The 27,281-nt window shown below is 40.6% G+C and overlaps 2 protein-coding genes and 1 long non-coding RNA gene across 8 annotated transcripts in view; 1 reads left to right on the forward strand and 2 right to left on the reverse strand.

The window, feature by feature from the left end:
- The window catches only part of LOC124133526, a 38,071-nt gene extending 36,460 nt beyond the window's left edge, over positions 1-1,611 (reverse strand). For 2 of the 5 annotated variants that reach the window (XM_048383877.1, XM_046497944.2), the window contains exon 1: positions 1,285-1,533. The gene's annotated coding sequence lies outside the window, so the exon portion shown is untranslated. Of the gene's footprint in view, positions 1-1,284; positions 1,534-1,565 lie in introns of those variants that run through there. The other 3 variants (XM_048383874.1, XM_048383875.1, XM_048383876.1) reach the window with 3 other exon arrangements.
- Positions 1,612-3,351: 1,740 nt separating this feature from the next.
- On the forward strand, positions 3,352-26,275 carry LOC124133532. Of its 2 annotated transcripts, none has more exons than XM_046497953.2 (6): positions 3,352-3,637; positions 5,975-6,664; positions 14,080-14,211; positions 16,641-16,748; positions 17,745-17,888; positions 22,144-26,275. In XM_046497953.2, the coding sequence occupies exons 2-6, from the start codon at positions 5,980-5,982 to the stop codon at positions 24,441-24,443; spliced, it is 3,369 nt and encodes a 1,122-aa protein (XP_046353909.2). In that variant the 5' UTR covers positions 3,352-3,637; positions 5,975-5,979; the 3' UTR covers positions 24,444-26,275. The 2 variants fall into 2 exon arrangements, with proteins under 2 accessions (XP_046353909.2, XP_046353910.2); XM_046497954.2 differs by having other exon boundaries at positions 3,352-3,554.
- On the reverse strand, positions 7,613-8,427 carry LOC125372962. Its single transcript, XR_007218295.1, has 3 exons — positions 8,402-8,427; positions 7,965-8,033; positions 7,613-7,674 (listed from the first exon to the last, which is right to left on the reverse strand). It is a non-coding gene; the product is annotated as an uncharacterized LOC125372962 (long non-coding RNA).
- Positions 26,276-27,281: the final 1,006 nt, after the last annotated feature.

Here is a 27,281-nt window from a genome sequence, read left to right on the forward strand (position 1 = left end):
TGTATACAGTATATATACAGTTAACTATGGATATAACGAACTCAAAGGGAACTCTAATTCTAGTTCACTATGACCGTAGTTCGTAATAAGTATGTATACAGTATATATACAGTTAACCATGGATATAACGAACTCAAAGGGAGCTCTAATTCTAGTGCGCTATGACCGTTGTTTGTAATAAGTATGTATACGGTATATATACAGTAAACTATGGATCTAACGAACTCAAAGGGAACTCTAATTCTAGTTCACTATGACCGTAGTTCGTAATAAGTATGTATACAGTATATATACAGTTAACCATGGATATAACGAACTCAAAGGGAGCTCTAATTCTAGTGCGCTATGACCGTAGTTTGTAATAAGTATGTATACAGTATATATACAGTTAACTATGGATATAACGAACTCAAAGGGGACTCTAATTCTAGTTCACTATGACCGTAGTTCGTAGTAAGTATGTATACAGTATATATACAGTTAACTATATATGGATATAACGAACTCAAAGGGAGCTCTAATTCTAGTTCACTATGACCGTAGTTCATATTAAGTATGTATACAGTATATATACAGTAAACTATGGATATAACGAACTCAAGGGGAGCTCTAATTCTAGTGCACTATGACCGCAGTTCGTAATAAGTATGTATACAGTATATATACAGTAAACTATGGATATAACGAACTAAAAGGGAGCTCTAACTCTCGTTCACTATGACCGTAGTTCGTAATAAGTATGTATACGGTATATATACAGTAAACTATGGATATAACAAACTCAAAGGGAGCTCTAATTCTAGTGCGCTATGACCGTAGTTCGTAATAAGTATGTATACAGTATATATACAGTAAACTATGGATATAACGAACTCAAAGGGAGCTCTAATTCTAGTGCGCTATGACTGTAGTTCGTAATAAGTATGTATACAGTATATATACAGTAAACTATGGATATAACGAACTCAAGGGGAACTCTAATTCTAGTTCACTATGACCGTAGTTCGTAATAAGTATGTATACGGTATATATACAGTAAATTGCCAGGACCAAAAAAGACAGATTGTTATATCTGTAAGTTCGTTATAAGCGTGTTCTTTATAAACGTAGTTTACTGTAGCTAAATCAAGCTCCCTATTTATCATTCAGTTAATCATCATAATCGAAGAAAGATAGATCTACTGTTATTTGTATTCAATCAGGAACAAGGAAGTGTGCCTTGTTCCAACAATAAACAACTGGAAATGTTTATGTCAATTAAATTCACACAAAATATTGGCTCACATAATACAGCCCATCACAAGTCCTGAATCAGTGATGATGTAGATTAACATGTAAATAACTTGCATACACATTGCATCATCCTCTCAGAGAGTCTTCAGTTCCAAGAAGTACTTCTAAACTGAAAGTACAAATACTTGTACTTGTATATCTATGTGATCCAGGAAGTAGATTGCCTTGGCAACACCTTGAAACCACTAAACAGCCACAATTTGCAACTTTAACCTTAAAATGATTTGCAAATGTTGTAATGCTATGTAATAATACTCATCTGGTTGTCATACCAACATTTACTCAGCAGCCTTGTCAAACAGTACTTCTTTTTTAAGCAAAAATATAATTGTATGGAGAGTTACTTCCCTTTGAACTGACTGGTGAGGCTGACTGTAAAAAGCTCTCGTAAAATGTTCTTGAAATAACAAGAGGTACTACTACTACTACTACTACTACTACTACTACTATTACTACTACTACTACTACTACTACTACTATTCAATTATCATATTTATTAATAACTAAAATGCTACTTACAAATGACGTCCTCAGTTCAAATTAAATATTTTCATTATTGCTTTTGTGTGAATAAAACTTTAAAATCATATGCCCATCGTTGGGATTCCGGTTTAGAAACGCCCCAGCACCCCATATGCTTGTCGTAAGAGGAGACTTAACGGCTCTGGAAGTTACGCTCGCTGATTGGTTGCGTGTACTCGTGTATATTTCATCAATATCAATCACTGGATTGTCTGGCTCAGATTTCATTGTACAGGCCGCTGTGACATAGCTAGGATATTGCCAAATGCGGCGTTAAACAACATACTTTGCGGTACAGATACACGAGAAAATAAAAGAGCTGATCGGGAAAGACGAAATGGAGGTTTGTTCAGTTTTGAGAGAAGGATGTAGTAATGTGTTCCCAAACCAGTATGTGTTTTTGTACCCAAATCCTGTTTCCTCTATTTTTGCACTAGTTTCAAAATACTAAAATATACAGTTACTTATATAATTCAAACATAATTGGCATAATACATCAACGTGTTTATTGGCGTAAATTGTATCTACTTTGTCATACGTCAACTTCTAAGTAATGCCTATCAAACAATTTATTGACGTAATACAATAGGATTGGGAAAAAGCTCAGGGAGCTACTTAAATTGATTCCGTGTGCCTACTTCGACAACAACTGCTGACATGTCCGTATTTAACGTAATCAGCGCCCCGCTCTAATAAGCGCCCACGGCGATATTTGCTAATATATTGGCTAGTGAACAATCCGAATTAGCACCCCTTCCGATTGATCAATGTAAACAAGACTTTTTTATTCGTGTATAATAAGCACTCGTGTGTTATATGCACCCTTAATAATGGGCAATTAAATTCTGGAAAATATATCTGCCGTGTATGATACGACTTTTCTTTTGTATCATTTCAGGCTGTCGGCATAAACCACGAAATTTACGATCTTTCAACTCACTAAAATTATATTCTAATAATAGCCCCTTATTTCTAATTTTGAGAGCGCCCCGGGCGCTTATTACATCGAATACGGTATGCATTATTTTCGTACTTATAAATAAACTGATATTGCGTTTCATATTCCTGTTACTGTTTATTGCAATATACATATGTACACTTAAATATAATCACAACCTGAAATCAGAGACCATAAAATCAATCTCATTAAAATCAGACCTCAGTTCTCGCTACCGCTAAACAAAGCTTTCTTCAGCGGTAGCGAGAACTAAGATCTGATTTTAATGAGATTGCCATAAAATAGATTAGGAGTTTTGGTACAAAATAGTTTGCGTACAAAATCAGATACATCCCTTTGAGGATAAATGAACATACATTCAGCCGTAGAAACTAACATTTTTAGTCCACTAGTCCTTATAATGATAACATATAGCAAAACCCTAAAACAAAGTGCAAATTTCTACTATATGGCTGTAGCAATTTGTACATATTAATCAAATGAACCCGTCATATGCACATTTATACATTCGAGTAGTTAATGTAAATCAACTAGTAAATCACACACTGCAAAGGGAAATAACTCTGCTGCACAAAGTGATGCGTAATTTGGGGAAAACCAAATGTCGCTCTCGTTTGCCAAGTCGTTGTACATATTAGAGCAGCCATTCGGTCGATGTTTGTGAATGTGATATTGATATAGGTTTGTGAAAGATACATTGTGTATGGTTACATAACCAACAGGTCTTGTGCTTGCAGCTCTGTTCGCCGATACATTCACTGAAGCAGACGACAATCAACAGGTAACAACAACAATCGTTAACAATCGCAGAATATGGAATGGGAATTTGAAATTTAAGTCTACGTACTGACTTACTGTGAAACAGTGAGTTAACCTTCTTACTTGCCTTATGTCTTGCTTGTCGTGGATGAATTTAGATTTTGTTGACCCAACCCAACTTTTTCCAAGAATGCTAACTTCACCATGACTCTTTATTACAGATCATGACTAATGGGCGTGTCACATGACATTCAAATCAACACAATAATTATAATTGTTAAAGTTAATTCTCTCTCAAAATGTGGTGAAGGAAATTTGCTTCAAGAATCATATTTCAGCTTACAGGAGTTAAGGACAGTGGTTGTACAGGTAGTATTGTTTTAAACAGAGCAGGTTTATTGACAAAACTCACACAAAGTGATATAGTGAATATACACTAGTCTATTTACATTTTCTATTTACATATACGTTTGTTGGGACAGTTAAAATAGGGGTAGACAAGTGTTGTATTGTTATAGGTTGATGTATCGGGTATCCGTGAAACCGGTGCGAGTAGGGCTGGCCAGGCAACATCACATGGGTCAGAGCGACCTCGAGTCCTTGTCAGGGAAAATGATACGAATCCTCGGACAGCTGGTTTCAGAGGACTTGTATATTTCAGTTGAGTTTAATTGTGTAGGGTGTACAACTGAACCATGTCCCCAGATGTTTGTACTCGTACAGAGAAACCCTTTTAATCCAGAAACCCCCTGGCCCACATTTGGACAATTATTGTTGGGAAGGTGACTGTAAGACTAAGGTATTTGCTAGAATGGAAATTGGTAATCCAGAAGACATCAGTGGAAATGACAGTGTCCAGATTAACAAGGTTGCACTGGTTACATGTGTATCAGCTGTTATACTGGTCTATGTGTTTATTACCCACGTGGTGAAAATACAAGTGGTAATTATTTTTTAGATACTAAATTCGTACATCACACGTGTGTCGTACAAGGTTGACCTTGTTTTATTCATTTTTATTGGATAACCGTGATCTCTCACACCGGAACTACTTTTTTCATTTATAAACAAATCATGAGACGTTATTCATTATTACAACGAGGCAGAACGAAAGGAATCTCATGAAACCGAGTGACATTTACACACACTTTACTATAGCAAACAGGATCGTCACATGCATCAAATTCGCTTTGCGTTTATATTTTAGTTACCGGTATGCATAGAGCAACTACAGACATTATAGAATCGAGCTATATCCATATGCAATGAGCGACTACGGATAGATCGAGGGTCCCCTGTGTGCGTGACACACCTGACATCTTTCGCAACTTTCAATTTGAATTAACTTAAAAGGTTAAGATTGGTGAAATGAAGTCAGTTTAAAGTACCTGGACAGATATGTAGACTTACGTTGGATGCTCCGGTTGTGCCATTAGTGTCCCCATTCAAAGCATATTTTGTGACATGGCTTCCGAAGGTGTTTGTTCATGAATGCACAATCAGATCACTCAAAGTAAACAGTTCCAATACAAATCCTTCAAAAACTCCGGGGAAGTGTGCTTAGGCACACGTTTACTTCTGTTTTGTGGCCCAAACATCCAAAATGTGAAAAAAACATTCCCTGATCATGCTAATGATCTCTAGCGTAAAACGCTGTGAGTAGATAACGGTTGTCTTTTCTTATTCCCATGGTGACCTTGCGCTTCGTTTGAAGCTGTCACTGACGTGTAATCAGACTTGAGTTTGTTGATTTTCACGTTTCAGTATAGTGTCGTACAGTTAACATAAACACCTTTGGCGAGCACTCTGATTTCCCTCTTCCAATATCTTACCAACAGGATGTAAATTCAGCTGACAGATCAAGGGAACCATTTTGACTGGTTAGAATTGCAAATTTGCCCTGATATTTTTAGGTTTGTTATTTCTATACCAATGTGTACAGGTATCATCACAGGGGTAACTTCTAAGACCTCCCGCATTCGGCTGACACAACATGATGTAACTGAAGCACTGTTCGAGGGCCCATGGCAGTGTTAGACCAAACCTTTTCACTCTAGCTTCCCATACAGCAATATAATCTAACATTTTAACCCACTCGTCCTTATAATGATAATATATAGCAAAGCCCTTAAAAAGGCAAATTTGTACTAGTCCTTATGGTATCTTAACATCTTTGGCAGTTTGGCAAGGACTACAGGACTAGTGCCATTTACTAACGCTGCCATACCTTCTTAGATGCCACAGTTTACTAGCAGAATTGTATCCCTAAGGCATGTGAAAAAAACCTGATTGTGGGTTTGCCTCCCATTTAGCCGTCCTCCAACATCAAGCTGACACGTTGTGATATAACTGAAATATTGTTCAAATTAAAGTCAAACTCGGATAAATTATTTTATAAAACAGCTAAGCTACAGCACCTAATATTTGTTGTTTTTTTTAAAGGTAAAATGGAGGACGAAGATCATGGTGCAGAATACAAGTTTATAGGCAGAGAAAAGCCGATTGAGGACCTTGTTGAACTCATTGTGACAAAGAAAAAACGTTTGATCTGTATAGATGGAGAGCCGGGCATTGGTGTGTCAAGATTTGCCGAGTTCAGCTTGGGAAGGGTTGCGCAACAGCAACACCACACATGCTTCCTCATTGACTGTCAGAAGATTCCAGGAAAGACTAAAGAAGATGTTGAGGCAAACTTTAAGACACATTTTGAAGAAGATGTGATCCAAAAGACTGCTGCAAAGTCAACAATCATTTTCGACAGCAGTGATCGACTGGAAATGATAAATGATCTGGTGAAACAGTTTTCAGTATTTCTTCAGCACAATCAGGAATCTCATGTGAATCTCTTGTTTGACAATGTTGACCGGAAGAGCAAGGACATTGTCCAGTCTTTTGTGATCAGTGCTCTCAAGTCATTCAAAACAAGAATCACAAATGTGACTTTTATTCTGACTTCTCGGATGAAGCTTAGTTTTGCACAATTAAGAATGGAGTCAGTGAAGTTAGGGCCTTTCACTGAAGAGGAAGTGAGAGAATATTTTCATAAAATCTTTGACATTTCATTCAGAGACGATGTGTTCAGGATTATTCATGGCTGGTGTGCTGGGAATGTTACTGTGCTGTCATTAGTAGGTAAGCTGATGTAGACGCTATTGGCCATATCTGTCTACCATAGTCCAAAACTCATTTTGTATGAGTGGTTCGTGTGAAGTAAATAGATGGAGAAAAAATGGCTCGGTATCTCAGTGGGTTAGCACTATAAAATCGACATCAGTCCGGACAAGTACAAGCAGCCACACTCACACACTCTCACGTGCATGCACATCAATATATAAGTGCAATAATTTTGGACGTGACGTTAAACCCTATTTCACCTCACCTTTCAAAGTGGATTGAAATCTGGAGCATGTGTGCAGTTAGTAGTGGGGCTTACAACATTGGTTCCGTTTTTCATGATATTATATTTTTTTACCTGTATTTGACAATGCCCTCTATTTCTCTGAAAATGCATTTCTCACACTGTAGATGTAGCAGGTTAGGGTGGTGCAAATCTCACCGTTAAGACCAACGCCTGCTGGGGGTCACTTGTGACCAAGAAGCCACAAGTTTATTTTCCATACCAATATTTACCCTGGAACTTAATTGAACAAATAATGAATAAATAGTTTTACACATTAAAACATTGCACTTATCACCGTTATTGATATCATAATTAAAATGCATTGACCACATTATTATATGATGTTTTCTATATTACTTCAACTGCATCAATGCACTTTTATATACAAGATGTATATTATACATACATGAAATATAAACAATGAATAACTAAATTACTATGCCTACCGAATGTATGGCACTCAGGTGATAGTAGGCCAAATCACTTGTCACTCAGATCCATCTATAAATAACATACACATGTCATTCTAACTTAAGTATAAATATCATAAAATAATATACATAGTAATCTACTGCCATATTAATTCAATCTAAACCTACTACAACATAATCTCAAATAGAATGTCATAGTGTAGTAGCGGTTATGGGGTGGATGTTGGTGGGGCACACACAATACGACGCTACTTGTCAGTTCACATGACAACCATCTTTATTCAGAGAGTAGATAATAATCATAGTAAACCCTGAAAGTAAACATCATAAGTATTTTTGTAGAAGAACATAATAATATTGCCTTCGTGGAGATTAAACACAATTACATGACTTCATCTGATCAGCTAGCACATTAGCACTAGCATGAATAAATCCTTAAATATAAATAGCAGTTTGTAAACTATTTCTGAATAACTATATAAAATTGCCATTTGTAAATACTTTGTGAATACATTACATTTACACAAAACATTAATTTAGAAGGATAACAATATACTAGTTATTAGTTTGAACCATATATATGATTATGTTCCCCACTTACCACTGTGTGGCAATGAGCTTAACTCAGTGGTTCGCAGCAACGTTCAAGGTTGTTTACGGTCACATCATTCTACAACAAGTTGAAATACAACCTTGACAATACTAATAATGGCCATATAAAATAAGATATAAAAACAACCGATCTCCTATACATACGTTCTTATTTCAAACCACGATCAGACAGTTATAGGTTTTAGAACATGTTTAAATAATAATTTAGTTTAGTAAAGTGTATACTAGTAATGCAGTATTTAAGAAGATAACATACTGTAAAGATGCAATATGATACATTTTAGATTGCAATTAAATAAATTCTACATACAACCAACTGTAATGATAGTGTAATTATACACTGATGCATTAATCTAACACCTCTTAAGAAATACAATATGTACAAGACCATATATACAGTATATGAAATACTACACATAAACTAACCTGGATAATGAAATCCTCAATACACAAATATCGAAACCATGAATGCACAATGTTCCACATCCACAATCAGCAAGGGGCTGATATTAAGGAAAACGATCCAATATAAATCCAAGTGACCTCCTCGAATAAATGTGTACAACTGCCAACAGGATATGCCGAACAGAAACTTTTAAAACTACATGCACAATAGATAGTAAGCTGACCAGAGACACTAAAGCAGACAGACAAAAGAAACTTGTGCAGTGTGCATACGCATGGGTCAGAACCTGGCCTGACCCAGTAAGGTGGCTATTGTTAAATGCAGGGTGCAGGGATAGGCTTATTGTATTGAGGGCTTGTATAACTCTAAAGGTTTGTTTGTAGGGTACTGTATGTAAAGTTTAAAGCTAAAATGAAACATCTAAAATATCTAACTTATATGTACAAATACTTAAAACATGACTTGGCCACATACTTCCCCTCCCCTAGAAATGACGTCCTCGTCATTTAGAAGTTCCATCCAGAATAGAAATAAAAGCCTGGGATAAACTCTCACTAATATGCTTTAAAACACCACTAGCTGCACGTTCCTGGATTGCTCTAGATCTTCTGTCCATAGTAGCCTCTGAACCTGGCACTCTGTGACTCATCAAGTACTCCCCTGATGTCATCCAGGAAGGCTTCTTTGAGTCTCTTCCTGAACGTCTAGGTGCAGATCCAGTTGGAGATATCGATGCAGTTGCAGCAGCAGATGTTTCGTCATCTATCCCTGAAGCGGTCTGAGCCCCAGGTTCCTCCTGTTCAGTTTTGTCCTCATCAAGGTCCTCTATTTCTTCTTCACAGGTCTCTTCTGTGTCCTGCTGTTCCTCTGACAACACTGACGAGTGACCGTCGCCACCAGAAGAAGATCCCTCTACCTCAAGAAGTTCTTGGTCGTCACCAGTCTTTGCTTGGGTAGATTCCTCATCCCTCTCTGCAGATTCTGCGTTCATCACTGTGGAGCCATGAACGTCTGCTGTATCTTGGGACGTCTGAACAGGCACTGTAAATGTTCCTATCTCCATGATATCTTCATCATTTCCAGTAGACATCTCTGATGTCGCGTCTTGAGTGTATGCTGGGGATAACACAGTTGATGTCCTTTGTCTAGGAGCTGGAGTTGGCCTCTGCTTGACCTTGGCATCCTCTGGCTGTGAAATGGCTCCAGTGGGCAAGAGATGGTTCCGGTGCAAGGTCCTCTTCCGTCCTTCACCAAATTCCTTCTGGACCACAAACACAGGAATATCTAAATTTGGCTGTTCCAGAACTACATGAACATTCTCTTCCCATCGGTCCGCTAGTTTATGTCGTCCATCGAAAGCCAAAGCTTTGACCAGCACCCTGTCTCCGACCTCTAGGGTTCCACCTCTAACCTTCAGGTCATATCCTGCCTTCTGTCGACCTTGAGCATCGTGTGTGGTCTTTGCTGCCTGCTCATAAGCACTCCAGAGTCGTTCCCTGAGGGCCTTGGTGTACTGAAACACTGATTTCTTCTCTCTGTTGAGCTCCAGTCCAAAAGCAAGGTCGATTGGTAATCTGGGTTCACGTCCAAACATAAGGAAGAAGGGTGTCTGGCCAGTGGTCTCGTGGCGGATGCAGTTATAAGCATGAACTAAAGGTCCCACATAATTCTTCCAGTCCCGTTTCTTGTCAGGCGATAGGGTGCCAAGCATGTCACAGAGGGTCCGATTAAATCTCTCACACATGCCGTTGCCCATAGGGTGGAATGGAGTGGTCCTTGACTTCTTGATGTTCAGTAAGTCACATAATTCCTTCACGAGCTTGCCCTCAAAGTTTGCTCCTTGGTCGGTGTGGAGACGCTGTGGCATTCCATAGTGTTGAACAAAGTGGGTGTAGAAAGCCTCTGCAGTTGTCTTGGCTGTCTGGTTCCGTGTTGGAATGGCCATGGCATACCTGGTAAAGTGGTCTGTAATTACCAACACATTCTCGTAGCCTTGTGATGATTCCAGTGATTCCATACACTAGAATCACACAAGTATATCCTACACTAAAATAATGTTTACATTATACATGCTGTACTAAAACAAATATAACATCCTACATAATGTTTAATATTTAGTATTAAAACTAACTTTTTGAGAGAAAGATGAAGTTGTGAAAATCTTTGTCACAATACGTGTAAAAATGTGTGTCTCATGTCGTGACTGTCCAGAGAAAGCTGTATACAGTAGACTGACTTATGCTTGTGTTAGTATAGAAGCCTACCCTCTAAAAGCAAGACAAAAGAATACTCTCGACACTCACAATAAACAAAAGAACTTACCAGCCCAAGTTCAGCTTGGAGCAATCAGGCTTGAAACTTGTACCATACATAATCTAATAAAATACACCAATTACACTGTCTAAAACCAATACCATATATATACAGATAAACTATAAAAATGACACTGCCACATAGACATCATGTCCTCAGAAACCACTGGACTAATGAAGTCTAATCCGATTATCATATAGCTACCACAACAGCTTTATGACCACTGCTCAAGCTCTCAAATGCTTTCAAAATGTGTTTTTGCCTCTGAAATTGCCAGACAGGGGACTGAACTTCGGCATGTATGTTTCTCCTTATGTCGACATCATATTTTGTTAAAACATTAGGATTTTTGTGTGTTTTTTGTGAAACAATTGTAAAGTTGTATGAAACATTATTCCCCTTAGAAATGTATGACACTCAGATTTGTGTTACTTAATTTTAAGTAAATTGAAGAGGGTGCCCCAAAACCAATATTTCAATTTTGAAATTTATTTGATTTATCTTTTTTTTCTTGTAAAGTGTGACAAATCAACAAATTATTTACCCTGAAGCTTATGACCATGCACTTATGTCATGCATTGTATGTGAAAATCTCAGTCTAATATATTTGTACAAGCTGAGTACACAGACATTTAAAACTGTTACATTCCTAGGTGAGCTACATTGCCATGATTTGGTTGGTTTGTTGTTAAACGCCGCACTCAGCAATATTCCAGCTATATGACGGCAGTCTGTAAATAATCGAGTCTGGACCAGACAATCCAGTGATTGAAATCATGAGCATCGTTCCACGCAATTGGGATTGATGACATGCATCAACCAAGTCAGCGAGCCTGACCATCCGATCCCGTTAGTCACCTTTTACGACAAGCATAGTCACCTTTTACGGCAAGCATGGGTTGCTGAAGACCTATTCTACCCCGGAATATTCACAGTTCACATTGCCATGACACAATGTTTTCTTATACCATTGACTTACTGTAAAAGGCGACTATGCTTATCGTATGAGGTGACAAACAGGATCAGGTGGCCTGGCTCGCTGACTTTGCATGGTAATTGTATCCCAATTGCATGGATCGATGCTCATGATGTCTATCACTGGATTGTTTGGTTCTGACTTGATTATTTACAGACCGTTGTCAAATAGCTGAAATATTGCTTAGTGCGGCGTAAAACAACAAGCAAACATCTTAAACCATTGAAAACCGGTGGGAAACCAGCTTATCCCATGGTATCCACTTGTATCAGTGATCCCCTCATGGTAACACCATCCAACTAAGATGGAGACACCATCAGCACGTTATACAGGTGTTGTTTAAGTGCCCTTGACTGTTTAGAACAGTTCCCTGGCAGCTTTTGTGGTCAGGGCTCAAGTCTTGCACTAAACATACCATTGGTGAGGGGGCTGGGACGATCCGACACGTTTCATAATACCTTGCTCATGATACGATATGTATCACGATACTTGCACATGCTCTTATCCCTTGTGCGTAAGCCATCTCTTTCATAGACTTGATAAATTTATGTGACATTGGAGGTTGTTGCTGCAATACGTAATATCTGTTTATCTGAAAAATATGTGTATCAGTAACGTATGTTACTTGTGGACGGCGATTCTGCATCAATAACCTGCATATCATGGGGATTTAAGTTTTATATAAATGTGTCCCCATAAGTTTTGAAAATGACCCCATGTATTGATGCTGAAGGGGTCCCTGTACCCACTTGTTCAGTTTTTTGGCAATAGGGCTGGGACGGGTAACTCTGGTACTCGGGTCGGGTGGGTACTGAGTAGGACCCGGGTACCCACAGGACTACCCGGACCTGTGCTTCGTCACGTGATATGACCATAATGATCTAGAACTCTATGGTTACACAAGTCACTAATGTTCGCATTTCCTTTTGACTATGCACCCATTCCTTCTGACTTATATGTGTTTCAATAAAGATAAAATTTTAAAACTTCTGTGTATGCATGCATGAGCAGATCGTTATATATGTGTATCTAAATACATTTTGCCAGGACTACAGTCAAACTATTCCCAATCGCACATTTTGTACCTATCTCTTGACACCTACAGCGGGTACCCGGGTAGTACATTTGGACTCATCCCAGCCCTACTAGGCAGAACTCTGGGTAAACCGTTGTGATGTCATGATACTAGCTAGTCGTGTGCTAACATGGCTAATGCTATTTAAACTTAGCATTAACTTCATTTTCCTTGAGGGATGTTCACTTAATATATTTTCCCCAATAATCAGTGCTGGACACACCCTCTGTGCTTCTTGTGCACATCCAGATAGTGACAGTCAGCCAGTGATGACCATATCATGATGTGTACACCACACACTTAAAGGTGATTATTTGGGGTTCCTTAACACAATGTGCAACTTACCCAAAGCATTTTATTTCATTTTGACATTGGGTAGAATGGGTATATTCATACTGCATAAGATATGTTACCTGGAGATATGAAGGGGTTAAATTTAACATTTGAAACCCCCGGCTGAGGTTTCAACTTCTGTTTAGTGTCGTCTCATCTACAGGAAGCATAACTCTAGTTTATTTTTCTCCTAGTGTCCAGGGGTAGATTTGACAACAAATTTGTATGTAGCCAGCAGGGCTTGCTCCTTTTAAGAGTTACAGGTCCTTCTCCAAACTAACTGGCCTGCAACTAAATGGTGGAGGCTGCGAAGTTGCCATCTGGCGGGGCTCTGAAAAAGTTACATCTCCTCCCCCCTAAAACACTTTTCCTGCACTCTGAGATTAAATCTTGGCTTCTTCTATTTGCCTCATTTTGTGGTGATGTATGAGCAAATAAACATTACAAAATGGCGTCCGGTTGTCATTCTACCGAGATGATTGACATATATCTTTCTTTGAGTTAACCATTCACCAAGACCTCATCATCCCTAAATATTTTCTCATCCAAATTACAGAGTAGTGTCCAATTTTAAAAATTAAAACATTTTTGACTAGCCAGATGGGACATCTACTTTACGTTTCAGGGAGACCTTTCTAATTTTAACTGACCACGGGCCAATGGACCAGCAGTTGGATTGAGTGTCATGGGGCAGAGTCTCCAGTTTCCCATGTTGTAAGATCCAACTGATGTGTCATGAAGCTGATGGTGGGGATCGTTGCTCATGAGGGCGAATGTGAGTTGTGGTCCATGATATTGCTGGAATATTGCTGACCGCCTATCAAATAGCATCATGAATGAGTCTTGAAGCTTGTATGTCTGCCATTTGTCTGGTCCAGACTTGCTTATTCAAAGGTCACTGTGATATTGCAGGAATATTCCAGACTGAAGTTTAACATGTGATAGACTCACAAGTAATTACAATAAAGTTCCTAATGTACTGGTACTTTTGATCTACACAGGTAGAGAGCTGACTGATCTGAAAGACATGTCCTTTGACCAAGAAGACTTCTCAACTGTCATTGTCCAAGGGTCATCGCAAGATGCTTTACGCCTCGTCAACAGTGATGGCTTGGCCGACCAGGAGAAATGGAGTAAGTAGCGTTAGTGACAAACTACTCTCATTGCTTTCATCTAAAAACACACCCATTGGAATTCTGGGTAAGAATGTGGGAAAGGCGACTTAATGGATTTGGTGATCAGCCTCTTTGACTTTTTTGATTGCTTGTCATCATATCCTAATTGTGATACTCATAATGTCGACCACTGGATTGTCAGGTCCAGATTCAATTATTTACAGAAAACTAGAAGATTACTGAGTGAGTCATTAAACAACCATTAACAACAATATGCATCTAATATGGTCATAATTGTTACAGTATCCAATTTGGAAATGTCATGTTTAAACAACCACTTAGGAAGCAGTTGAAAATTTGACGTTGGATAAATATCTTAATTTGTAAGTTTGGAGTTGGGGGTATCAGGTTTACAGGTTTTGTTATGTAACAAAGACATGTGAATAAAGAACTGTGATTATCCTGTCACATTTCTGAACCATTACGTTGCCTACGCCAGAGTAACACCTCACACACAGAGAAACCGACCCGTAATTGTCAAATAGATGATTAATAGCGTACACACTCATGATGACATAAACAGGCACACCGATTTCATTAAGGCGGATTGACAAAGATAACCCAAACTGAAGTGTAAGTATTTATTCTTCTAAGCAACAAACCAAGCTAAGCAGTGAGGTTTTAAGTCAACAGATTCAAGTTGGACACACACAGCCTGAGATAACATCTAAGAGGTGAATAGTCGGAAGTTAGCAAGGCTGATAGTAACCAGTCTTTATACAACTTACCCAATGTAAATGCACTGGAGGTATTAAATCTAAAACCGGTATACAATTGCCGCAACGCCAGTCTAGCTAGGTTTTACATACATCGGCTCAAACTGCTTATACGTACCAAGCTTCTGTCTTCACAGTTGGACAGCGACTCCAGCTTTTGATATTGTGTCGGGAGCATCGACGGTGGTACGAACAAAGTTCGGAATTTCTCTCAGAGTAAATACAACATAAGCCATATAATTATAAGTCACACGCAGATGTCTGCTGAAGGTCCTCTTTCAAACTGACATGAGAAATAATACCATCATGGTAGATGCAGTGTTTGCACTGTAAGAACAGTTAAATGTATATACAATAAAGGTCCATATGGTTATTTTGTTAACGCCTAAAAGGTACAGTAAACTAAGGTTATAACAAACTCAAAGCGACCACTAATTTTAGTTTCTTATATCAGCGTTCGAAATACATGCCTGCCTGACCGTCCGAGACGGGTTGATTTCAGCTCGGGCTGCCAGATTTTCAAATCCCCCTGCCCGGCGGTCGGGTTATATTTCATAGGTGAAAATATTCTAAATATTTCCCGATGATAAGCATTAATTCACATGTAAAGATGAATGATAAAATGTAACCAAAAAGAAACCCCGTTAGCTTTTAGACAACCTAACATTTAGCGATGCGCTTATGCTACAAGCAATCAGTTTTCATATTTTTAATTAAATTATCCTGAGAAACATATGATTATAGTGGGCAGGCAGGTTTTGGTCAGGGCTGGCAAGTATTTCAGCTAGCCAGTTTTGGGAGTTTCATACCCTGTAATTTATATCCGTAGTTCATTATAAGCATTTCGACTGTCAGGCATCTTGGATCAAGTCATGTGACCACATCATGTTACTCGATAAAAAACAAAAGTGTGCAATGTATAGGTTCTATGTTTATTCATCATACATAACCAAAATAAAACCATGTTTCAATGACATACAGATACAAGAGTCACTTGTCTTCATTCAGGAAATCTGTGGTTTTGCTTTGGACATTTGTTGAAAGACGGATTTGGTTGACGGATATACCCCTCTTCTTAAATCTCTTAAGCTAGCCGGTATTTGCACATAATACATAATTACTATTGTTAATTGAGGCTCTTATTTGTGGACGAATTGTCAGTACATTAGAGTAAATCATTTGCCTTCAAATGTTTATTGCTGCTTTGAACGTGAAGCGTGTTCGATATAAACATAGTTTACTGTACATAAGCCATAACAATACATGGGGCGATCCCTGAATCGGGACCTCGTCATCCATGCTAATCAACATATGTTATGCTGGAAATAAACAGCAACACTATAGATAAACAAGATTAAGTTCAAGAAAGGTAGTTCATAAACCTTTGTATGATGGTGATCCACAACTTATGTACAACTATTTTATAACATTTGTGCATTGGTAGGATTTCCTCTAATACACTGTTAGTGTGTGCACATGTGTGAAGACATACATCACAGTGGATAATATGCCTTTGTGGGATTTGAGTGTTACTACTGATTGACAAAATCTCTGTTCTGTTACTCATCGGAACAATGTAACAATTAAATGACAATTTCATCTTGGTTATTGTTATTAAATCAATCTGTAGGAGATGATTGTGACTAAAAGAGATTTTTTTCTTGTATTCAGGTGAGATTTTCGCAAAATTCTTTGAACAACTGTCTCAAAGAGCACAGGTCAATTTGCAGAAAGTTGCACAGTTTGACAGGGACTTCAAAGCAGAGGATTTGAACAAAAGTAAGCATTGCCATAAATATCTGTGAGTTAGTGGACAACAGGGCAAGGGAGGGACTGAGCGAGTTATTTACCTGATTGAGTTAGTGAATAAGTGAGTGAGAGCGAATAAAATAAGGAGTGGTAATTATACTTCCTCTTTGAATTGTTCATTACCTGTGAAGATGTGGGTAAGAATAGGTTTCAGTAACCCATGCTTGTCATAAAAGGTGACTATGCTTGTCGGAAGAGGCGACTAATGGGATCAGGGTGGTCAGGTTCGCTGACCTTGTACGTTAGTGCATGTCATCGTGTCCCAATTGCGTGGATAGATGCTCATAATATCAATCACAAGATTTTCTGGTCTAGATTATTTACAGACCGCCTCATACAGCTGGATGATTGCTGAGTGCGGCTTTAAACAACAAACAAACAAGCTTGATCTGTTTGCCAAGGGAGATAACTCCTCACATGGGATTTGCTCATTAGCCTAACCAAATCACTTGAAGCGTCATAAAATCTCTGTCATTGCCTCTGTATGGTCAGAATGGATAAGTGAGTTTGGTTCAGCGCCACTTGGAACAGTGTTTCAGTTATGGCACAGCATGTCAGCTTAGTGTGAGGGACTTGGAATTTTGACCCTGTGGTGAACCCCATGAGCACAGGTATGGGGCTGACAAACCTGGGAAAATAATCAGGGCAAATTTGGGATTCAAATCCACAAGGGGTTCTTGGGATCACATGTCTGCTTTGTAAAACAGTTCTGATTCATTTCTCATGCACCTCATTTCCAAATTGTTTTACAAAGCTGACATCTGATAGGCGAACATTAATCCTTTATTCAGATTGGGCGGTCAAAGTTCGCTGATGATCTGAGACCTGGTAATAATGACAATGATGTATTGATTTTGCTAAATGAAACGTTTGGAGCTCCCTGGGAATTTACTCAATGAATTGTAGCGTCATATTTGATGTTTATAGTACTGTATGTGGTCAACACATCCTCAGTGTTTGTTTCAGTGCGTCCAAATGAGTCGGTGGCCCTGACGAAACACCGGGTTCTTGTAGAGCTGATGAGGACAAATGCTATACGTCACAATCTGACTGACAAAACTTTCCAGTTTGATCAACTCAAAAGACAGTGGCTCGACACCCAGGAATCAGGTTGAGTAGAAAACACTTGTCATACTTTATGTCTGTCACCCCCTTGTATGATAATAATGAACTCAGACTACATGATCTTCAAGCTTATGTACCACCTCCGTGGCCTTATGTATAGAGCACCTTCCCAGAGACTGCCTCCATGGCCTTATGGATAGAGCACCTTCCCAGAGACTGCCTCCATGGCCTTATGTATAGAGCACCTTCCCAGAGACTGCCTCCATGGCCTTATGTAGAGAGCACCTTCCCAGAGACTGCCTCCATGGCCTTATGGATAGAGCACCTTCCCAGAGACTGCCTCCGTGGCCTTATGTATAGAGCACCTTCCAAGAGACTGCCTCCATGGCCTTATGTATAGAGCACCTTCCAAGAGACTGCCTCCATGGCCTTATGGATAGAGCGTCTTCCCGGAGACTGCCTCCTTGGCCTTATGTATAGAGCGCCTTCCCAGAGACTGCCTCCATGGCCTTATGGATAGAGCGTCTTCACGGAGACTGCCTCCATGGACTTATGGATAGAGCCTCTTCCAGGAGACTGCCTCTATGGTCTAGTGGATAGAGCATCTTCCCAGAGACTGCCTCCTTGGCCTTATGTATAAAGCGTCTTCCCAGAGACTGCTTCCTTGGCCTTATGTATAGAGCACCTTCCCAGAGACTGCCTCCTTGGCCTTATGTATAGAGCACCTTCCCAGAGACTGCCTCCATGGCCTTATGTATAGAGCACCTTCCCAGAGACTGCCGCCTTGGCCTTATGTATAGAGCACCTTCCCAGAGACTGCCTCCATGGCCTTATGGATAGAGCATCTTCCCGGAGACTGCCTCCTTGGCCTTATGTATAGAGCGTCTTCCCAGAGACTGCCTCCTTGGCCTTATGGATAGAGCATCTTCCCAGAGAATGACTCCATGGTCTAGTGGATAGAGCGTCTTCCCAGAGACTGACTCCATGGTCTAGGGGATAGAGCGTCTTTCCAGAGACTGCCTCCAGGGTCGAATGGATATAGCATCTTCCCGGAGATTGCCTCCATGGTCTAGTGGATAGAGCACCTTCCCAGAGACTGCCTCCATGGTCTAGTGGATAGAGCATCTTCCGGGAGACTGCCTCCATGGTCTAGTGGATAGAGCATCTTCCCAGGGACTGCCTCAATTAACTATTGGATAGAGCGTCTTCCCAGAGACTGACTCCATGGTCTAGTGGATAGAGCATCTTCCCGGAGACTGCCTCCATGGTCTAGTGGATAGAGCGTCTTCCCGGAGATTGCCTCCATGGTCTAGTGGATAAAGCACCTTTCCAGGGACTGCCTCCATGGTCTAGTGGATAGAGCATCTTCCCAGAGACTGCCTCCATGGTCTAGTGGATAGAGCACCTTCCCAGAGACTGCCTCCATGGTCTAGTGGATAGAGCATCTTCCCAGAGACTGCCTCCATGGTCTAGTGGATAGAGCATCTTCCCGGAGACTGCCTCCATGGTCTAGTGGATAGAGCATCTTCCCGGGGACTGCCTCAATTGACTATTGGATAGAGCATCTTCCCAGAGACTGACTCCATGGTCTAGTGGATAGAGCATCTTCCCAGGGACTGCCTCAATGGTCTAATGGATAGAGCATCTTCCCGGGGACTGCCTCAATTGACTAATGGATAGAGCGTCTTCCCAGAGACTGCCTCCAGGGTCGAATGGACATAGCATCTTCCCGGAGACTGCCTCCATGGTCTAGTGGATAGAGCATCTTCCCGGAGACTGCCTCCATGGTCTAGTGGATAGAGCGTCTTCCCGGAGACTGCCTCCATGGTCTAGTGGATAGAGCATCTTCCCAGGGACTGCCTCAATTGACTATTGGATAGAGCGTCTTCCCAGAGACTGACTCCATGGTCTAGTGGATAGAGCGTCTTCCCAGAGACTGCCTCCATGGTCTAGTGGATAGAGCATCTTCCCAGGGCTGCCTCAATTGACTATTAGATAGAGCGTCTTCCCAGAGACTGCCTCCATGGTCTAGTGGATAGAGCATCTTCCCAGTGACTGCCTCCCTGGTCTAGTGGATATAGCATCTTCCCGGAGACTGCCTCCATGGTCTAGTGGATAGAGCGTCTTCCCGGGGACTGCCTCAATGGTCTAGTGGATAGAGCATCTTCCCGGGGACTGCCTCCATGGTCTAGTGGATAGAGCATCTTCCCGGGGACTGCCTCAATTGACTATTGGATAGAGCATCTTCCCAGAGACTGACTCCATGGTCTAGTGGATAGAGCATCTTCCCAGGGACTGCCTCAATGGTCTAATGGATAGAGCATCTTCCCGGGGACTGCCTCAATTGACTAATGGATAGAGCGTCTTCCCAGAGACTGCCTCCAGGGTCGAATGGACATAGCATCTTCCCGGAGACTGCCTCCATGGTCTAGTGGATAGAGCATCTTCCCGGAGACTGCCTCCATGGTCTAGTGGATAGAGCGTCTTCCCGGAGACTGCCTCCATGGTCTAGTGGATAGAGCATCTTCCCAGGGACTGCCTCAATTGACTATTGGATAGAGCGTCTTCCCAGAGACTGACTCCATGGTCTAGTGGATAGAGCGTCTTCCCAGAGACTGCCTCCATGGTCTAGTGGATAGAGCATCTTCCCAGGGCTGCCTCAATTGACTATTAGATAGAGCGTCTTCCCAGAGACTGCCTCCATGGTCTAGTGGATAGAGCATCTTCCCAGTGACTGCCTCCCTGGTCTAGTGGATATAGCAACTTCCCGGAGACTGCCTCCATGGTCTAGTGGATAGAGCGTCTTCCCGGGGACTGCCTCAATGGTCTAGTGGATAGAGCATCTTCCCGGGGACTGCCTCAATTGACTATTGGATAGAGCGTCTTCCCGGAGACTGCCTCCATGGTCTAGTGGATAGAGCATCTTCCCAGAGACTGCCTCGATGGGCTTGTCGATAGAGCATCTTCCCGGAGAGCAGAAGATCAGTGATCCCTGGCTGCGTCATACCAAAAGACATTCTAGGATGGTACATTTTGTTACCCTGCCTGGCGCTCAGCATAAGGGGCTAAAACAAGACTTGTCAGCTCAGAGTCAGCATACTGTGTCCGAGGGGGGTGTCTATGTTAAACTGCAACATGGCATCTCAGTGGGCTAACACTATAAAACTGACATAAGTCTGCATTAGTAGAAACAGACCCACAGCTTATATTACACCTATATTCTTGATCGTGACGTTCACTGTCAACATGCAGCTGGGCCTTTAGAAAACTGTAATAATTTTTAAATGTTCAATAAAAATTGGTTTTGTAATAATATTTAGTTAGTGAATGGTCAGCACACAACGTTCATTTTCTTTACTCTGCACAGAATTTGTGTTTCACACAGCAACTTTTATTCTTTGATTTGCTTTCTTGTTTTTGCATGATATTGGGTATTGCCAGACCCCATGGAGTGAGTGAGTGAGTGAGTTGGGTTTAACGCCGCTTTTAACAGTATTCCAGTTATATCGCGGCGTGTCAGCTTAATGTGGGAGGAAAGCCCGAAGTGATGCAGGTCTCAGACGTTTACCTCTTCAGTGAAACCCACGAGCACGGGTATGGTGCTGACAAACCTAGAAACATAATTGGGGCGAACCGGGATTCGAACCCACAATCATAGGTTTCTGGCGTGCCCCCAGACCCCATGGAGTGAGAAGATATGTAATGACTGATCAAACTATGGATACCAATGGCAATACAGTTATAGCGAGTAAAAATACCAATAGTTCACACCAGTGCCATCATACAATTTCAATAGTTTCTTTCGACATAATGAAATAATAATTACTGTTGGTTATTTATCATCCAAAATAAACCTTGTTATAATGTATGGAGAACCTCTCCTTGTGTCTTTTGATATCAAGCATGTCAACATGATTCGATAACAGTTAAAACATTTCATTTTGTAATAAGCAACAGTGCTTTTGTGCTATTCTCGGGCCCATGGATCCATGATGGACGCCATTTTCATGTATATTGTCACAACTTAATGCAACAATATGATGTCAGATCCAGCAGTAGAAACTAACACTTTTAGTCTACTAGTCCTTATAATGATAACATATAGCAAAACCCTTAAAAATGGCAAATTTCTACTAATCCTTATGATACCTTAACTATTGGGCAGTTTGGCAAGGACTATAGGACTAGTGCAAATTTCTAACTCTGCAGATCATTGAATCTGAACATATGGCCAATCAAAAGATTTGCTAAATGCATTTTGCGTGAAAATTATTTTTTAACCATTATTGTTAATTTTCAGGACCCGATGAAGACCAGTGGCTGGATCCGTCTAATCCCAGCCATGAGGATGAGGTTCAAAACACCAAAACAGACCCCTTTTCTGAATCTATTGACGACAACACAAAGCAGCCTCTCAAAACAAGCGACCAGGCAGGTGGGAATGCCAAAACTGACCGCTTAACTGTGAAGGAACTTTTGAGGCAAAGGAATATGGAGCCTGAATGGAGCCTGCCCGGTGGCTCAAATGAATCGACAGATGAGCCCAAGAGTGAAACTCCTGACATTGCAGGACCTGGGCCCCTGGAGCCTACAGCAAGATCAGTTAGAGGTGACAATGTCACCTTCAACATTGTTGCAAGTGATGACAGACCTGCTGCATCTTCCACTCCACATCTGTGTCAGTCACAAGGATGTGTTAATCTACAGGATGATCGTTCTCCCAAAGAAAAACTGCCTGAGCGCTTCAAGGAAATATCAATAAAACCAAGTAACCTTGACAGTGGTACCAATGGTTTTGAAGGGCAGAGTGTAGATTTAAGGGAGTTCAATGGTCATGCCAATCAGACCAGTAGGCAACTGAGTAACCTTGACAATGGTCCTAATGATTTCAAAGGGAGGAGTGTAGATTTACAGCAGGTCAACGGTCATGCATATTCAACCAGAAGGCAGCACATGCTTTCTGAAAGTAGTGCTGAGAGTTTTGAAAACAATGAACTGCAACCTATAGCTACAACAGCCATACCTTTTACAAAATCAGCATCTATCCAAGAACAGGATGAACCTCAAAGCCCTAACGCAGTGATCAAAGAAAAAAGATCTGCTTCTGTGGATGGTGATATTCCAAAGTCATCCTCTCAGCATGGTGAACAGACACCACCATGTAGAATGACACAATCATCTTGGGCAAATGTACCTTCTCCGAATGACCGAATAGAATCTCAGACTCTTGTGAAATCAGCACCTTTGGCTGTCATGTCCAATCAGCCAAGAGAACCCTCCAAAGTTCAAGGATGTGACCATGAAGAGTTCATATCGACCTCAGCAGGGCCCTTTGCCATGACAAACAACTTAAAGGCAGAAGGTCATCGTAGAAATCTACAAAAACAGGATGCTGTAGATGACAGTCACTGTCAGGTTGGGAGGCATCTAGAACCTTTAGCTCAGAAGACAGGACCAGTGATGGGAAGAAGGGTAGGTGGGGAGCAACACTCAGAAGGGCATCCAGACCTTGCATCAGGGATGAGACACACCTCCTACTTTGCCTCAAAGACACCTGCAACTGTTCAGCCTCCACCTGACCCCCATTTTTATCGGGGAGTGAACAGAACTGATGAAGGGGCTCCTGCAACATTGCTGCCGCGGAGCATCAGCTCGAGAAGACCAGACACCTCAGGGGCTGAAGAGGCTTACCAGGACACCAGCTATCAAGACCAGCAGTTTGTCACACATGGTAACAAGCCTTTTGGTGCACAGAACATTCAGAATTCTAGTGTTGCTTATGTTCAACCAATACAGTGCACTTCAGGTGGACTGTCACAGGGTTACACACCTTCTGAGCAGTGGAACATCCAGTTTCCCGGCTTTGACCAGTCAGCCATTTCACCTGCACCACCAAACCAGTTGTTTCAACTATCCTCAGCTGATGGTCTGGAACAGGCTGTAGCATCTGAATACCTGCAGCAGGTGCCCCTTCACAGACCACCTTGTCCAGGGAGGGCTGTCACACTGAACTCACAGCATTATCCCGGGAATGGTCTACCACTGAATACTCAGTCTCACTCCATGAGGGGTGTGACATGGAACACACAGGCTCACTCTGGGAGAGGTGGACAAGGACACCATCATGTCCAGCAACAATCATCTACTCAACTCTTCAATTCTGAAGTGGTGCCACTGTCTTTACATGCCAATGAGGACAGTGCTTTCCCTCCTGATTCAGCACAGAGCCACCCAATTGCAAGCTTCCCAAACCACACCAGTATAATGACACCGTTCAGCACTCAGCAGAATCAGCATAGAGCTGCATCCTCAGAGTCTTCCAGCATACGCTTGCTACCGCGAGGACCTCAAGGTCCGCGAGAACCACAGTTCAGAGCTGTTGCTTCTCAACCACTACAACACCAAACTCAGAACACATTTCCCAGTATCTATATACATCCGAATGTTCAGCAGCAGCAACAACAGCAGCAGCAGCAACAACAGCAGCAGCAGCAATACTACTATCCGCAATACTACTACCTTCCCAGAGAAATGACCCAGCAACTATTGATGGGTGTCATGCAACCAGAGAGTGCAGCATTCATCAACCATCAGCATTAACTCCTGTGGGTAGTCTGGGTTAGAATTGGTCCCTAGGTACCTGGGTGGCCAGGCTTGTGACTTGATTTATTGGATGAAATGGCTCTGAAACTATTAAAGGTCTACCTAGCATTCCAGAACAAGGTGTTGTCAAAACTTTGCAAGTATTCCTTTTGTGGGCCTTTGCTTCTGGAAATATGACTTGATAGCTTATTGACTAGTTTTAATGTACAGGTATATATTTGTTTATTTATAGGGGTCTGGCAAAGATACACATGCTTTTTGTATAAGCATTTTTTCTACATCATTTGCATGTTTTAACAAAGATGTTCAGCTTGTTCTGTCGCTCAAGTTCAGATAGTTGTAATGGTTTGTTGGTTTGTTGTTTTACGCCACCCTCAACAATATTCCAGCTATATGACGGAGGTCTGTAAATAATCGAGTCTGGACCAGACAATCCAGTGATTGATATCATGAGCATAAATCCACGAAAATAATTACTCCAGACATGGTGTATTGTGCCAAATTTCACCATAGGTCAGAATCACTTTTCACTTTGCCATAGAAAACACGACTGCCATCAGAGGCAAAGACGTGTTTCTGTCTTCCCATGACTTCTGAAAGTAGGGCTCTGACAAATACTCAAAACACTGGTCGGGTCTCGCGGAACTCGAGTACCCGTCATGGGGACATAACTCATACCTGCACTTCTCCAACATACGTGTTGCAGACATGGAAAAGAAGCAATACAGTGTCGGAAAGTATTTCGACATAGATGGTGCGGAGAATATTTTAAAAAAACTGTTGATTTTGTTGCATATAACCAGGTAATCAGGTACTCGTTCTGGTTGGTATTTTTGGGTATGGGAACTTGAGTCCATGTTTTCTTCCCATCAGAGCCCTGTCTTAAAAGGATTTCCTTCTAATGTTTTGAGTTATGCATCATTCTCCCTGCAACGACTTGATGTGTTTATATTTTGTGTGTAGTTTTGTAGTTGTGTTTTTATTAAAACATGGTTGCTGGCATCATCAGAGTTTTAGAGGTGCTGCAACTGCTTCCTGTTGAGCTGATATCACATTTAATTTATTTGAAATCTAATTGTAAGTTTGAATATACAACAATAATTATTACAATATAACAATAACGACTCATGTATGTAGACGTATGATCTTGGCCAGAACAATGAGTGCAGACCTTTAACTGCTATTGGTTACATGTGACACATACATTGAATGATATTTTTTGTATTTATGTATCAAAATTTGTTGACCACTTTTGTTGTCTGGTTTATGTAATACTCAGAGCAGTGCTCACTATTATTGACTATTTATTGTGAAGATTGATTTTTATTGACACTATATTACTGGGTATTAATTAGTTATAATTGCCAACTTTTTTGCTGACTGCGTTTTTTAAGTGTATGACAATATATTATAGAGATTATTGATGACAATTGGCCATGCATCTGAAAACCTTAAGGTCGCTGGGGTACTATTTATCAAAGTTTCCTTGAATAGTAGACTATGTTGAGCTTTTTATTCCCTCCTCCAGCATATGATATAGTCGATGCCTTGTCTGTCTGTTCATCCGTAATCATTTCATTTCTGGAACGTAACTCGTAAACCGTTCAATATATTGCAACAAAAATTGGTAGATATTTCTAAAAGATCCTGAAGTGCTGCATTTTGCTATTTGAGGATTTTTAGAATATTTATTTTTCCTGTTACCATGGCAAAAAGTTTGAATTTGACTGTTCATAGTTATTTGTACCTGATGTAGAAACACAAAGTTCCAAATCCCAATTCCATAGTATTTTGTCTCCCATGTTTCAGCTCACCCAAGTAAATACCAAGACCATGATTAATATCAATAACCCTTTCAGTTTATCACACAAAGTTTTGTTGAGTTGCACTGTTGAGTTTGATCTGTATGCTGTACACTTCTGTCTCAGCAATAGTTGCTTACAGTTTTAGTCCACAGGGCCCTGTTCCACAAAGCGATCTTAGCGCTACGATTGTCGTAAGTCCGTGTTATAGAATGGGAGTTACGATCGACTTAGCGCTAAGATCAATATCAATGCAGTTCCCCCCACCCCATCCCCAGTGGAATGATACATATCCTTACCTTAATCAAACCTTACCTTGATCCAATCCAACAGCAAATAGCACCGCTTATTAGTGCTTAGTACAGCACTTCTGTAAAAACAATAAACAGTGTTTTCCTAAAACCAACACACAGTTTATTTGTTTATTCAGTTGACTGTCATTAAGGAAGTTCAAAGGCAATAAAATAATTGAACCAAAAACAGTTCACTGATTGGTATGCAGACGTGTCAACAAACTTGAAGGCGGATGACAAGACAAAGGCTGTAGATCTGAGGAGTGTCATGAAGCCAATTGGTCCATGTTGGGTCATGTTGGAATGACATCACACCTGATGATTGTGAAGTCATTTGAAAAATTGTGGGTTTTTAAGGACAGCGATGGCGATCAGTACATTTTAGTGATGAGGAACTCAAAAGGATTTCCAAATAATAAGTAATAAAGAAAAGTATTCCACTCACATGTGTGTAATACTGATTTTTTATGAAACTTGTGTAAAAATTTATCTCACGCTCAGGAAGTACAAGAATTCTGACACTCGTTTTGTAAATTCAGTATGTAACACATGCTCGTATAATAATCTCTATTCATGATACATTACTATTGGACAGTTTGGCAAAGACTATAGGACTTCTTAGGCTGCTGCATTGTTTTTCAGGAAGCTTAACATCACCAAGATGTATAGAGATTAATACAGAAGCGAGTGTGTCATATTGTTTTTATGAAAGGGTGTCAGAAAAACAATTTTTCCCTTGT

Source organism: Haliotis rufescens, unplaced genomic scaffold (genome assembly GCF_023055435.1).
Source record: "Haliotis rufescens isolate VD_foot unplaced genomic scaffold, xgHalRufe1.0.p SCAF_5, whole genome shotgun sequence".
Classification (NCBI taxonomy): domain Eukaryota; kingdom Metazoa; phylum Mollusca; class Gastropoda; order Lepetellida; family Haliotidae; genus Haliotis; species Haliotis rufescens.

What these genes read in the sequence shown, in the direction of transcription:
- LOC124133532 (XM_046497953.2), top strand. Translation starts at nt 5,980, where the DNA reads ATGGAGGACGAAGATCATGGTGCAGAATACAAGTTTATAGGCAGAGAA. An exon ending in TACTGTGCTGTCATTAGTAG is followed by an intron (nt 6,665 to 14,079) that starts GTAAGCTGATGT and finishes TGATCTACACAG; the next exon opens with GTAGAGAGCTGACTGATCTG. An exon ending in AGCAGAGGATTTGAACAAAA is followed by an intron (nt 16,749 to 17,744) that starts GTAAGCATTGCC and finishes TGTTTGTTTCAG; the next exon opens with TGCGTCCAAATGAGTCGGTG.